At 44.8% G+C, this 13,783-nt stretch overlaps 1 protein-coding gene across 4 annotated transcripts in view; it reads left to right on the forward strand.

Moving 5' to 3' along the window:
- CYTH1 (cytohesin 1) overlaps positions 1 to 13,783 on the forward strand; it is a 111,792-nt gene that overhangs the window by 82,297 nt on the left and 15,712 nt on the right. For 3 of the 4 annotated variants that reach the window (XM_030827010.1, XM_030827009.1, XM_030827012.1), the window contains exons 4-10: positions 1,051 to 1,117; positions 1,415 to 1,533; positions 1,900 to 1,980; positions 3,207 to 3,319; positions 4,586 to 4,734; positions 5,177 to 5,288; positions 11,016 to 11,092. In XM_030827010.1, coding sequence (XP_030682870.1) covers positions 1,051 to 1,117; positions 1,415 to 1,533; positions 1,900 to 1,980; positions 3,207 to 3,319; positions 4,586 to 4,734; positions 5,177 to 5,288; positions 11,016 to 11,092 — 718 coding nt within the window. Of the gene's footprint in view, positions 1 to 844; positions 1,118 to 1,414; positions 1,534 to 1,899; positions 1,981 to 3,206; positions 3,320 to 4,585; positions 4,735 to 5,176; positions 5,290 to 11,013; positions 11,093 to 13,783 lie in introns of those variants that run through there. The other variant, XM_030827011.1, reaches the window with a different exon arrangement.

The following is a 13,783-nucleotide window of genomic DNA, read 5'->3' on the forward strand; positions in this document are numbered from 1 at the left end:
TATGATGTGTCCAGAATAGGCAAATCTGTGGAGACAGACAAGAGATTAATAGTTGCCTGGGGATGGAGGTAGAAGTAAGGATTAACTGTAAAAAGGTGTGAGGAATTCTTTAGGGGGGATGAAAATGTTCTAAAACTGGATTATGGTGATGTTGCACAACTTGGTAAGGATACTAAAAATTCAAATATGTGCCTACAGTAGGAATATTATAAGTAAATTATGCCCTGATAAAGTTTCATGGTTTTTTTTTTTTTTTGAGATGGAGTTTCACTCTGTCACCTGGGCTGGAGTGCAGTGGTGGATCTCCACTCACTCCAACCTCCGACTCCCGAGTTCAAGTGATTCTCCTGCCTCAGCCTCCCGAGTAGCTGGGATTACATGCGCCCACCACCACACCTGGCTAATTTTTGTATTTTTAGTAGAGACAGGGTTTCACCATGTTGGCTGGGCTGGTCTTGAACTCCTGACCTTGTGATCCGCCCACCTCGGCCTCCCAAAGTGCTGGGATTAGAGGCGTGAGCCACTGCGCCCGGCCTACCCTGATAAAGTTTTTTAAAAAATCATGTTAAAAAAGAAAACTGGCCGGGTACAGTGGCTCATGCCTGTAATCCCGGCACTTTGGGAGGCTGAGGCAGGTGGATCGTTTGAGACCAGCCTGGGCAACACAGTGAGCATGGTGGCATGCACCTGTGGTCCTAGCTACTTGGGAGGCTGAGGCAGGAGGATCACTTGAGCCCAGGAGGCAGAGGTTGCAATGAGCCGAGATAGCACCACTGCACTTCAGCCTTCAGACCGAGAGAGACCCTGTCTCAAAAAAAAAAAAGAAAGAAAACCTCTGATGCAGGGTGGAAGGAGCCAATGAGCTTGGAGCTTGGAGCCAGGTTCAGGCTTCAGGTTTCAGTTGGCCTTTCATAGTTCTACCAGATTATGCCTGTTGCTTTCCTGGATAAATCTTTCAAAAACCTGTGTAAATCAGTGGAAATGATACTAGTCTTTCAAGCCTTTCCAATGGCCTGAAGTACTAAAATGGCTGTGATGGTTGTTTTACAGGAAAAATATGCAGAGGAACAAACAGGTAGCCATGGGCAGGAAAAAATTTAATATGGACCCTAAAAAGGTAAGTGAGAAAGAAGCGGGAAGTGGTCCATATTAGATGGGTTTTTTTTATAGTGCTCAGATAGACCCTAAAAATGTTTTTTTCCGAGTGTTACAGTTCATGTTGCCGTTTTGTAGAGCAAATGTTATGCGCTAAGCCCTTGTTCCTAAACTGTGACTCCCCAGCTTTATAGGTCACTTAGCAAGTATTTATTAAATATTCCAGTGCACCCACACCCATTTCTTCCTGTGCCCTTTCCCCTTCTTTTCAACTGTTTCCCAGCAAAGCATCATTGGCGTCTTTGTTGTCTTTTTCTAGGGGATCCAGTTCTTAATAGAAAACGACCTGCTGAAGAACACTTGTGAAGACATCGCCCAGTTCTTATATAAAGGCGAAGGGCTCAACAAGACAGCCATTGGCGACTACCTAGGGGAGAGGTAAGGCCTTGGGGATATGTGCATGCTAGGGAAGGCTGTTCAGGAACGACACAAAGAAACAAACTCCCAAATACTCTGAAGTTCTTGGAGGGGTTTTTGCCTTAAAGCATCTGTAGCCCCACTGGTGTTGAGGGGAGGCTCTTCTGGGGAATAGTGATGGGTCTTTTCTAGGGGTCATGGGGACATCTTGCTTGTTCAGCCAGTCAGCAGAGCTAGCCAGTCTTCTTGCTGACAGTGTGCGCAAGTGACTGTCTGGGCAGCCACAGGACCACAGGATGCAGTGTAGGAGACATGGCCTGGCTGGAGATTCTCATTGTTGGTGCCTGACTCCTGCTTTCTCTCCCATTTTTTGTCTTTTCTCGATAGAGATGAGTTTAATATCCAGGTTCTTCATGCATTTGTGGAGCTGCATGAGTTCACTGATCTTAATCTCGTCCAGGCACTGCGGTGAGTATTCTTGAGGTGAGCCGCTTTGGAAGGCGTCCCTTTGGAAGGCCAGCCTTTGATCATGAGTCTGTCCTGGGGGGCATTTTATTGAAATTATATCTTTGGGTATGATTTTGAATATTTTGAAGTACTTTGGAGGGAAGAAATCTATTGGTCTCTGACTGGAAACGACTAGATGGTCAAGGGGAATTCAATTCTGTTACATTCTGGAGGCAGATTCTGTAATACTTCCTTGAGTCTTACATTTGAGGTTTTAGAAATTGATGAATACTTAAATTTTGAAATTTTTCAGTTTAGAAAATCCTTTAATTTCCTTTCCTGGAATAAGTAGTTATACATTTCATTTTGGAAAGACAAAAGTAAACCTTAATTTTTTATTAAATCTGTTACCTCATGCCTTTTAAGAAACTGTCATTCTGTATTTTCACTGCTGTAGGTGTAAATAATGACTTCATCTTTTGTGCTGTCATTTAGCTGGATGGAAATAATCCACAATTAAACCTGTCTGCTGTGGGTCTTCCTTTGACTTAAAGGGATCAATTGTTAATGCTTTGACAAGACAATCTTCTCTTTTTCTGCCACCCATATTGTTTTCCGGAAATAGCGTTTGTTTAGAATGATCATTATGTATGTTTCAGTCTTGTATATTATTCTGAGGAGGGAAACCACTCCTCAGTAGGAATTGTTTCCCTCCTAATTTTTCACTTTTTCCTAAGAAAAATTTTACTTTTGATTAAGGTAACAGTGGTGTGGATGGCAACTTTGCATCTGTTCAGAGTTACAGTAACAGAAGGCTAAAGCCCAGCAGGGCTCCCTTTGCACTTTGATGTTAAAAAATCTTTGGCAGTGGCCAGGCACCGTGGCTCACACCTGTACTCCCAGCACTTTGGGAGGCTGAGGCGGGTGGATCACTTGAGGCCAGGAGTTTGAGACCAGCCTGGCCAGCATAGTGAAACCCTGTCTCTACTAAAAAGACAAAAAATTAGCCGGGCATGGTGGCGGGCGCCTGTAGTCCCAGCCACTCGGGAGGCTGAGGCAGAAGATTGCCTGAACCCGGCAGGCAGAGGTTGCAATGAGTCAAGATCACGCCACTGCACTCCAGCCTGGGTGACAGAGTGAGACTCCATCTCGAAAAAAAAAAGAAAAAAATCATTGGCAGTTTAACAATTCATAGAGAAATAAATTGCCTCCCCAAGTTCTGGAACACTCTGTCTTTACCCACTCAGGCAGTTCCTGTGGAGCTTCCGGCTACCGGGAGAGGCCCAGAAGATCGACCGGATGATGGAGGCGTTTGCCCAGCGATATTGTCAGTGCAATAATGGCGTGTTCCAGTCCACGGGTAAATACGATCATTCATCCTAGTTTATGATGGGCATTTTACACTGGATTATTTTCTTGGCATCAGATAATTTCTAAAACAAAAGGGCTGAGATTCATACACAGCTATTAAAAACCATGTTTTAGCTGCATGCAGTGGCTCACACCTTGGGTGGGAGGCCGAGGTGAGAGGATTGCCTGAGACTAGGAGTTTGAGACCAACCTGGGCAACATTATGAGACCCTGTCTCCAAAAAAATTTTTAAAAATTAGCCAGATGTGGTGGCTTGTGCCTGTAGTCCCGGCTATTTGTGAGGCTGAGGCAGGAGGATCTCTTGAGCCCAAGAGTTTAAGACTACATGCAGTGAGCTATGATTGCACCACAGCACTCCAGCCTGGGTGACAGAGTGAGACCCTGTCTCAAAACAAAAAACAAAAACTAAAGAAACCCATATTGTTACAAAGAGTTTTTATTGACATAGGAGAATGATATTAAGATTAGCAAAAAAGCATATATATGTATTTGTTTGTTTCCAGTTTTGTTACAGTATATGTTTGTGAGATAAATATGTGATGAGTTATACCTAGACATATTTACATAGAGGAAATAAAGCAAAATAAATTATTGCTAGATAGTGGGATTATGGGTCATTATAGGTCATTTTTTTTTAAAACACATTGTGTTTTTCAGAGTTTCTACAGTGTGTGTATTCTCCTTTCCAATCTGAAAAAATAAACAGCTTTAAGTCTTGAATACTTTATATACTTTTTCGTGCCTTTCTCCTTTCAGACAGCAGTGTGCCCTAGAGTGTACCCATACATGTGGATTCATCTCATTCTTTTGAGAACATGGGTTTTTTTTGTTGGTTTTTTTTCTTTCTTTCTTTTTTTTTTTTGAGATGGAGTCTCACTCTGTTGCCCAGGCTGGAGTGCAGTGGCGCTATCTCGGCTCACTGGAAGCTCCACCTCCCAGGTTCAAGCAGTTCTCCTGCCTCAGCCTCCCGAGTCGCTGGGATTACAGGCGCGTGCTGCCACGCCCGGCTAATTTTTGTATTTTAGTAGAGACAGGTTTTCACCATGTTGGTCAGGCTAGGCTTGAACTCCTGACCTCATGATCTGCCTGCCTTGGCCTCCCAAAGTGCAGGGATTACAGGCGTAAGCCACTGCGCCTGGCCAAGAACGTGGTTTTTTATTCCTGATTTCATCTGGCATCTCTTGCTCTTGCGGGTAGGATGTTTCTGATCATCTGAGCATGCAACAGCTCCCCTTTGCTTTTCTCTCATCTTTAGATACTTGTTACGTCCTCTCCTTTGCCATCATCATGTTGAACACCAGTCTGCACAACCCCAATGTCAAAGATAAGCCCACTGTGGAGAGGTTCATTGCCATGAACCGAGGCATCAATGATGGGGGAGACCTGCCGGAGGAGCTACTCCGGGTAAGCAAGGAAGAATGGTCTTCATTCAAGTCAAGAAAGAGTTCACTGGGAACAGGATCGTCTTTTGTAGGAGGGAAGAAAAAACATACAATTTATCAAGGGTCTCCTCTTTTAATTTATTTAACCATGTGAATTTCATTAAGAAAGTGGTAGTGAGGCCCAGCTACGGAATCAGGGAGGGGACAGTGGTTTGTAAACATGAAACTAAAAGCTTGAATAGAAGTCAGTATGCTTCTTTATTTTCCTAATTGGGAAGTCTTATTTATTTTGTCACTGTGAGCTGCCTGAAAGCAGAAATGGTCATAATCTTCTAGTCTCAGCACCTAGCAGGCTTGGCTTACTACAGGCACATAATGAATGCTTGTGGAATGAATGAAGAGAAAGGGGAGGAGGAAAAAATATTTCTAGAATCAGAGACATAAATTGTCATCTTTTATCCCAGAATCTCTATGAGAGCATAAAAAATGAACCCTTTAAAATCCCAGAAGATGACGGGAATGACCTCACTCACACTTTCTTCAACCCAGACCGAGAAGGCTGGCTATTGAAACTCGGTAAGTGCATCTCTGAGTTAGGGCTCCTAAAGCTGAGACTTAGGAAGAAAGGCTGTGTGTGTGTGCGTGTGTGTGTGCATGCGTGTGTGTGCGTGCGTGTGTGTGTGTGCACGCGCATGCATGTTCACATTCGTGGACACACACACACCATGTAGGAAAGGGGGTGGCTTATAGGGGACTCCAGAGAGACTTTGGTATGAGTTCTGTTCTAACAAAGGTCTGCTTCCATAAAGGAAGTGACTTCATAGTCATTGCCCCATGGGACACAGAGACTACTGGGGACAGACTTTACTCCACCATAAATATTGCCCACATGTGTTTGTGCTCCACATTTTTACTCTTGAATTGGTTGACCAGGTTTTGTTTCAAGGCAGTTCCCTGAGCACCTGGTCCGTTTGCCTTCCCTGTCCCCATAACCACTGGGAGGGTGGCCGACCTTGTCCATCTTTCTACTTCCATCACACAGATTTGTACCTGGCGCTCCTGCCCCCGCCCCAGTGCATCGTCACTTCCTTCTGCATCTGGCTCCCCCACAGGCAGTGTGCATGGCAAGCCTAGAGCCCTTGGCTGCAGCTCAATCCACAGCACTCTTACTCATTCTTGGGCAGCGGTTTTTTTTTTCTTTTTTTTTTTTTTCCACTCCTTTTCAATCTGAATCAGCCACATTAATTATTTTGTTCATTTAGAAAAGCTGAAAATGCATTTCTCTTCCCTTTGCCAGAAGTGATGAGCTTGTATTGCTGAGATTTGTGGTCATGCCTTGCCGTGAAGGTGACAGGGTGATCAATAGGAAAGACATTAGTAGGGTTTTCATACACATTCATGTCCACATGTGTTTACTTTATTAATAGTTTCAGAACATAGAGCTCTAGACTCTCCGGACACAATGATGTCCTTTTTTTTTTTTTTTTTGGACACTAACAGGGTACTTTCCTCTGTTGCCTTCTGCTTTAGCCTTTGATGAGTTGGGTTCTCACATTAGCATGGGCTGTTCCGTCCTATACCAGCCCAACTGCTCGCCCCAGTGATTAGAAGTCAGTACTCTCTTGGTCATTACCGACACATCTGGGAAGGCTAAAATGGAATCCTTTATTTCTGACTAGGTCAGATAGCAATAGACTTTATATTTCCTTTTAAAGGTATATCCCAAATCCTTGTGCTTATACATGCTGACTTAATTCATAAATTCCCCTTACAGCACCACTTCATCAATCAGTTTTAAATATCTCTTGAATTGGCCATCATTTTATATATCTTTAAGCCAGCAGAATCTTTGAAGTTAAGGCTCTAAAATTACTAACCCCATAGGCAGCCTTCCCTTCCACATTCCTATTGCCAAGTGGATGGAGTTAAAAGGAAACCTACTGGAAACATTTAAAGTGTGTCCAAGTTTGGATTTACTTCCCCTTCCAGCGAGATTTGTTTAAATGCTAATACTAAGTGTTAGCTTTGACAGCCCAGATACTAAAATTAGAACAGTACAAAGATTATCTTGGTTCTTAGACCAGGATGACATGCAAATTCATGAGGCATCTCATATTTTAAAAAAGAGAAAATTTAACCAAGTGTGGGACTCAGTTTTAGCTCATTGCATTACTTTTTCTAAACCTCCATCAAATCCTTCTAGACACCGAATATTGTGTTTTCATTGTAGCACACTTAGTGTCACTCTTTATGTTTATGTGCTGCAGAAGGCAGGGCTTCCAGCCGTCTGTAGCTGTGTGTATATGTCGGTATGCATATAGCCATAAGAATGTGTATTCTTGTGTATACACATAAGTACATGTGTATTCATGGGTATACGTGTGTGCATTCTTACGCACACTTTAAAAAGTGACAGCCATCTCAAGAAAGACATTTAATTTTCTCTGAAATAACCTTAGCTTTCTTTGCTCTGATTCTGGATATACTAATAAACACTGGCTTTGTAAAAGCCGATTTGTGGCATCTTTGGGGCCAGGTTTCCAGTAGTGCCTCAAATCTTGCCTTGGTGAGGTGGGACGTGGCATGTAAGAGCCCCTCGTTCACGTGCCAGACAGTAGTGGGATCATTTGCCCATTTAGTGTTTTTAGTTCAGCTGTCTCCCCAGGCAGGCATGAATGTGACTGATACATTGCACTTTAAGATTAAGGAATTGGGTTTAATTTCTTTGTTTTAATTTTCTTTTCTCCCTCATTTGTATGTTTCCATGATTTTGGCTCTCCTTTTCCTTGCCCCAAACTCCAGGAGGTATGTAACCCTCAGCCTGCTCGCTCGCTCTGCTAGGCCACTGTCATTGCTGCAGCATTTTCTGATTTTGTTATTTTTGGTTATTTTGTTTTTTAATTGCCGGTGGTAGTGTTAATGCTGCTTCTGACTTAACTGTACAGTCCCTAGGGAACTGGTCAGGATCAGGGGTTTGGAGCAATTTTCGTTTTTCTCTTTTGGAGGAGTGTATGTTATATTCATTACTGAATGCAGTAATGCAAGAAAACATACGAGAGTGGGTTTGTAAAAGCAGAGGAAGTTTCCACGACATTTTCACTTGGAATTATTGGCTAAGACATGCGCTATGTTTGATATTCAATTTGACGTCCATTAATCGGCCTGACTGAAAGTTAATCTCTGACGTGGGGAAGAGGAGAAAGAAGAGAAGGAAGTCTTTCTTTTTTCTTCTTTTTTCAAGCTGAGACTTAACTCCAGAGAGAACAAAGTCTTGACTTCCCAAAGCTATGGAAAGCTTCTGATTTACCATGATGGAAAAGCACACTAGGGAAAGAATTAAATTAGACAATACTTAAGACATTTGCCTGTGCACGAAAAGGGGAAATGGTGTTTCCTAAACTCAAAATGATACCGAGTGAAGGTGAAAAAAACAACTCCAAACCAAAAAACCCTCCCTGAAGTCCTCGTGTTTAATTTCCTGGGGATCAGAGAAGGGTATTACAGCCTCGGCTCTGTTGTCATGTTTTGTTTTGCTCCCTCGCTTTTTCAGTGAGTCCTTGTTAAAGCCCCGAATCGGTCTCCTAGTTATGTTTTTGGTGTCTCCTCTCCATTTGCTGGTTTGGGGAAACATGTTTTCCTAGCCCGAGACACTTCAGGTTTGTGCCTAAGCATTCCCTGAGCAGTAGCCACACTTAAAAAGAACAACCCCAAACATGCACACTTACTCAGATGCTTCAGGGACTTGTCAGGTTGTTCTCAGCTGTAGGGGAAGATGGCATCCGGCCTTGATATCTCGAGGAGGTCACAGGAGGCCTGAGGAGCCGTGCAGTGGGAGGTGGTCCTGTGAGTTCCACAGGGACTGTCCTAGGCGCGCATTGATCTGTCTGCTTGTTTCATGTCTGCTTTTCTTTCCACGTGGAAATGTTCCCCGTGGGCCCACAGTGATGCTTTATGGTAGAGGTCTCTGTAATGCAACAAATTGTCCAGGGATAATAACCAAGCTTTTGTAATCAGGCAGAGAATTTCTTCTGGCTTTGCTTTTTCTCCTTGATTTCCTTCCATCTTGTTTCTTTTAGCATCTGACTTGCTTTTTCCATGATCTCCTATGTCCCAAGGGTTCCCCGGGTAGTGTCCTGTGATGGACCGCATAGGAGGTCAGCATGGGTTGATGTTCCCTTTGTGCCGAGCCTCCGTGGGCAACCAATGGCCTGCCAGGCTTGAAGACCAAAGCTCTCAGACTCTGAATTGGCAGAGGGGGTTCCTTTTTAAGAACAAATTTGCTTCAATCCTGAATACAGTCCTTGTCTTCTTTATCCTCCTTATTTAATTCTGCCCAGGCTTTCCTGTTTTCCACATGCATGTCATAGTATCCATTTATGGTTTTCTCTTAATTCATGCCACCTAACCTTTAGGGACCAGTGGCAAGGGCGCACATGAAACTTACAAGTCACTGGAGGGAGAGAGTCTCAATTTGCTTGATACAGCACAGGATGGGCAGGTGGATGGCATGTGCTTGCTTACAGCAAATTCCCTCGCATAACCTAGATCTGTGTCATTTGGGATCTTGGCAATTAATGATCAGTCACGTGAGCCCGCCTAGAATTCAGCATCCAAGCAGGGTGCTAAAAACTGGCCTGAAAGGCCAATGGTCCTTTTACTTGTCTGCCAGGACCTACGCTGGGACATTTTCTTTTCATAACATTATTTGCATACTCCCCTTAGGTTTCTCTGGTGTGAGCATGCAGGCAGGTCCTGGCAGTTAGAAATAATCCCTGTAAAACCAGTCTCCTCTTTGCTCAGCTATTTGTGATGAGGGCAAGAGAGAAAGCATGATTGGGGGTATGAGATTTATGCCCCATGGTCCTTGCTATTTAGGAAGATTGGAGAAGCGGTATTGTCTGTAGGTTAAGTCTTAGCAGAAGAGCAGGGCACAAGAAGTGTTTCTAGAATGCCATGCATAGCTTCACAGGTAAAGGCCTTAGGGATAAGTTTTGAGTGGTTCATGTTCAGAAAATGTTCCCTTGATGGGAGGGAGGTGGAGGAAAAGAAAGCCTGTGGTCCCGATTTGACAGCAGGTGTAGCTTCATTCAGATAGGCTTGGGGAAATTTTTCCTTCCTTCATGTCTGTCTCAGCATAACTTCACAACCCCAACCCCAACTTTTTTTTTTTGAGAGGGAGTCTCCCTCTGTCACCCAGGCTGGAGTGCAGTGGCGCGATCTTGGCTCACTGCAACCTCCACCTCCCAGTTCAAGCGATTCTCATGCTTCAGCCTCCTGAGTAGCTAGAACTATAGGCATGTGCCACCACCCCCAGCTAATTTTTATATTTTTAGTAGCGATGGGGATGCACCATGTTGGCCAGCGGGTCTTGAACTCCTGACCTCAAGCGACCCACCCGCCTTGACCTCCCAGAGTGCTGGGATTATAGACGTGAGCCCCTGTGCCCAGCCATGACCCCAATGTTTTGTGCTGAGAAATACTAAAAAGAAGCAAGGGAGGCCCTTGCCAGCCTCTGAGCCACTGCCGTCGGAGCTTGTTTTGCCATGGCTGTATTTGCCAGCTGTTTCTGTTACAAGCTCCAGGTGAGAAGCCCAGAACAGAAAAGGCTCCTGAGGCCACCTCTCAGTACGAGTTGATTCTTCCTTGATGGAGGAATTCTGCTTTGATTCTCACCCAGGACTTGGGAGATTTTGTTTTCAGAACACTAGCACATAAGGTTAAGAGCCAGTGTAGAAGCTCACTGTAATCATGAAGGTGAGGAAGAGAGTAGAACCACAGGGATTTACTTCATGTTCCAGGGAAAGTGTGGATTTGATTGTGAAGGCTCCCAGCATCTCCCCTTCTGCTTCCTCCTTCCTTCACCTCCAGTGAAACACTCCTTACGTGCCGGGCTGCTTGTCAGTAGCAGAGTAGCCTGCACTAGGTGCTGACCCTTCCCTCTTTTTCTGTTCTTTGGTGATTTCTACCACATAGGCTTTTTGCGGACTCTGGCAAATTTGCATTGTATGTCATTATTGCCCCAGGTTTTCCCGCCACAAACCCATGCTCATCCCGCTGTCCCGATTCCATCTCCAGGTGTCACCTAGACGCGCTTGCTGTGCTTGTACCCACAGGCTTTCACTTTGTGAAAGACGCTTCTGTTTCGGCTCTGTGTCTTGTTACTGATGTCAATGTTGTGGGCTCCACGTTCTCCTGATGCCTCTCCCCCAACCCTCTCTGAGAAGAGAGGGTGTCGTGTGTGTCGTGGAGCCTGCGCTTGTCTGGGTGTCTCTTGTCGAACGTGCATCTCTTTTTGCTCTGCAGGTGGCAGGGTAAAGACTTGGAAGAGACGCTGGTTCATTCTGACTGACAACTGCCTTTACTACTTTGAGTATACCACGGTGAGCACCTGCTGGTCGGCCTCCAGAGTAGGGATGGGCAAAGTCTCCGGTTCCAAGTGTCTCTAATCAGACGTGGTTGAGGAGACCATTGGATTTGCCCTTCTGTGTCTGTGGGGGATGGGGGAGAGTTTAAGCAAAGTGGAAGAACTGAGGTAATTATCAGAATGGGGAACCCCTGAGAGGATGTGCGCACCTTAAAGGGCACTGGGGCTCAGAGCAGGCACCCGGTTCCGGTGAGACAGGAGACACCCGGCCTGGAGGAGGGAGAGCATGGAATAGCAGCACTAGAAATGGGTTTTGGAACTGGGCTAGAAAGAATGAATTTGCATTGGTTGCCGAGAAAGAGTATGTGGCCGTAATCGAAAGGGAGATGAAAAGAAAAAGGAAATAAACGTGATTTAGAAAGTTTACCTATTCTGGGTTAGCAGAAATGTGATTTCAGAAGAAACAGCCCAAGGGGTAAAATATATAGTGGGGGAAAAGGAAGTGAAGTGAAATGGGAAAAGTTAATTTGAGATTATCTGGAGTTTTAAGAAGTTTTGTTGGTTTTTATTCAGTGGGAGAGACTTACAGCTGCAAATTTGTTTTATATATGTATATCCCTTTTGTAATAATAGCCAAAGAGAATAAAAATCATAAATTAGCTCTTTTCAGAGCTCCCTCTAAGCAAGGTACCCAGAACCCTGGCAAGTTAGCACTAGGTGTGGAGACCGTGGCTTACCGGACTGGTGATGGGGTGCTTTTTCATTTCTGCCACCTTTCTTGGTCATTGTAAGGGCAAAGCGGGCATACCCCCATGGCATTGAACTTTTGTCTTAAAATAAATCAAGCCCGTTGAGTTGAGAATACTTTGCTTTTATTCTCCAAGTATATCTTCATGGAGCAAAAGTCATTGATCCCACTGAGAAAATTAAGACTCAGAAGTATCTTTTTAAATAAGTTTAGAGCAAAATGAGGCTTAAGTGAAACACTGAAATCCTGACTATATTCACCGGTCACTTATTTAGGACCAAGAAACAGGTACATGTCTTGGCATTTTCTGCTGTGAGGCGTGAAGCTGGGTTTCCGTCGTGTCTAACACTGAGCGTTGTTCTCCATCCCCACGGACGTCGGGCATGTGCAGCTTCGCACGCAGGGAATGCACTCGGTAGCCCATCAGGCTGCAGGCCAGAGCTGCTCCTTCTGATGGTTTGGAGACTGAGGATAGTAAATCACTGTGAAGGGAATTCTGGCCGGGATTTCATATGTTGCGGGGGCTCAGCTCATGCCCTGCAAGTTCTACACTGGCTTTGCTTTTCTGTCGTTACAGTCTTTTCATATGAGAGCAATACACTTCAGATATCTGCAAAATAATAAAAAGCTGCTTTCTGCTTCACCCCCAAAGTACCACCGTGAACATCTCGGTACATTTTTTTCTGTTTTGTTCACCCTTCTGCCCCATATTTTGCCTTTTTTCTGAAGACACCTACACTAACGATGTCTTTAACATCGTGTCTGCATTTGTCTCGCTATTCTCTGGGTCAAAATGATATATAAGCATCTAAGTGGTGTGCTCCTAAGTCCTGGACAATCCGATAGCAATGCTACGAGATTCTAGAATCTTGTGGTTTTTCATGATGCCCACAATAGTGGTGTCACCTTAATCTTTAATTCAGCAACATTTATTCAGCAAAGTGTAGCATTTTATCCAGCGATGGAAATACAGAGAAAAATACATTTCTTTCTTTTCTTTTTTTTTTTTTTGAGATGGAGTCTCGCCACTGTGTCTCCCAGGCCGGAGTGCAGTGGTGATGTGATCTTGGCTCACTGCAACCTTTGCCTCCTGGGTTCAAGCGATTCTCCTGTCTCAGCCTCCCGAGTACCTGGGACTAGAGGAGTGCGCCACCACATCATTTTTTTTTAAGTAGAGATGGGGTTTCACCATGTTGGCCAGGCTGGTCTTGAACTCCTGACCTCAGGTGATCCGCCTGCCTCAGCCTCCCAAAGTGCTGGGATTACAGGCGTGAGCCACTGCACCCAGCAGTAAATACATTTCTTTTTTTTTTTTTTTTTTTTTTTTGAGACAGAGTCTCGCTCTGTCGCCTGGGCTGGAGTGCAGTGGCGCTATCTCGGCTCACTGCAAGCTCCGCCTCCTGGGCTCACGCCATTCTCCTGCCTCAGCCTCCCGAGTAGCTGGGACTACAGGCGCCCACTGCCACGCCTGGCTAATTTTTTTGGTATTTTTAGTAGAGACGGGGTTTCACCGTGTTAGTTAGGATGGTCTTGATCTCCTGACCTTGTGATCTGCCCGCCTCGGCCTCCCAAAGTGCCGAATACATTTCTTAAGACACAGAGAGGATGCTGTCAGAGTTAAGATGGTAGACTGAAACTTCCACACAGAATTACCTAGCAGAGCAAAAGACCAGTAAAAAAAATAAGTAGGGAAAAATAGCGACCAAGCAGGGGAAGGGGCAGAACGAATTCAGTGCACTGCAGCCCTGGGCTGCAGCGGAAGCAGCAGTGGCGGGGGCAGCCGTCAGGAGCAGTGTGCAGGGTTTCTACCTCACAGCCCGGGATTTGAGGAGACCTGGCAGTCTCGCTGGTTTCTCAGGTCTAGGAGGAAGCAAACTGAATGGGACTTGTTATTTTTTCCCTCCCTGATCAACGAGTAGTAAAATCTCCTGCTGGGTGGACATTGGTGAAATGGGAAAG

This window comes from Nomascus leucogenys, chromosome 14 (assembly GCF_006542625.1).
Source record: "Nomascus leucogenys isolate Asia chromosome 14, Asia_NLE_v1, whole genome shotgun sequence".
Taxonomy (NCBI): domain Eukaryota; kingdom Metazoa; phylum Chordata; class Mammalia; order Primates; family Hylobatidae; genus Nomascus; species Nomascus leucogenys.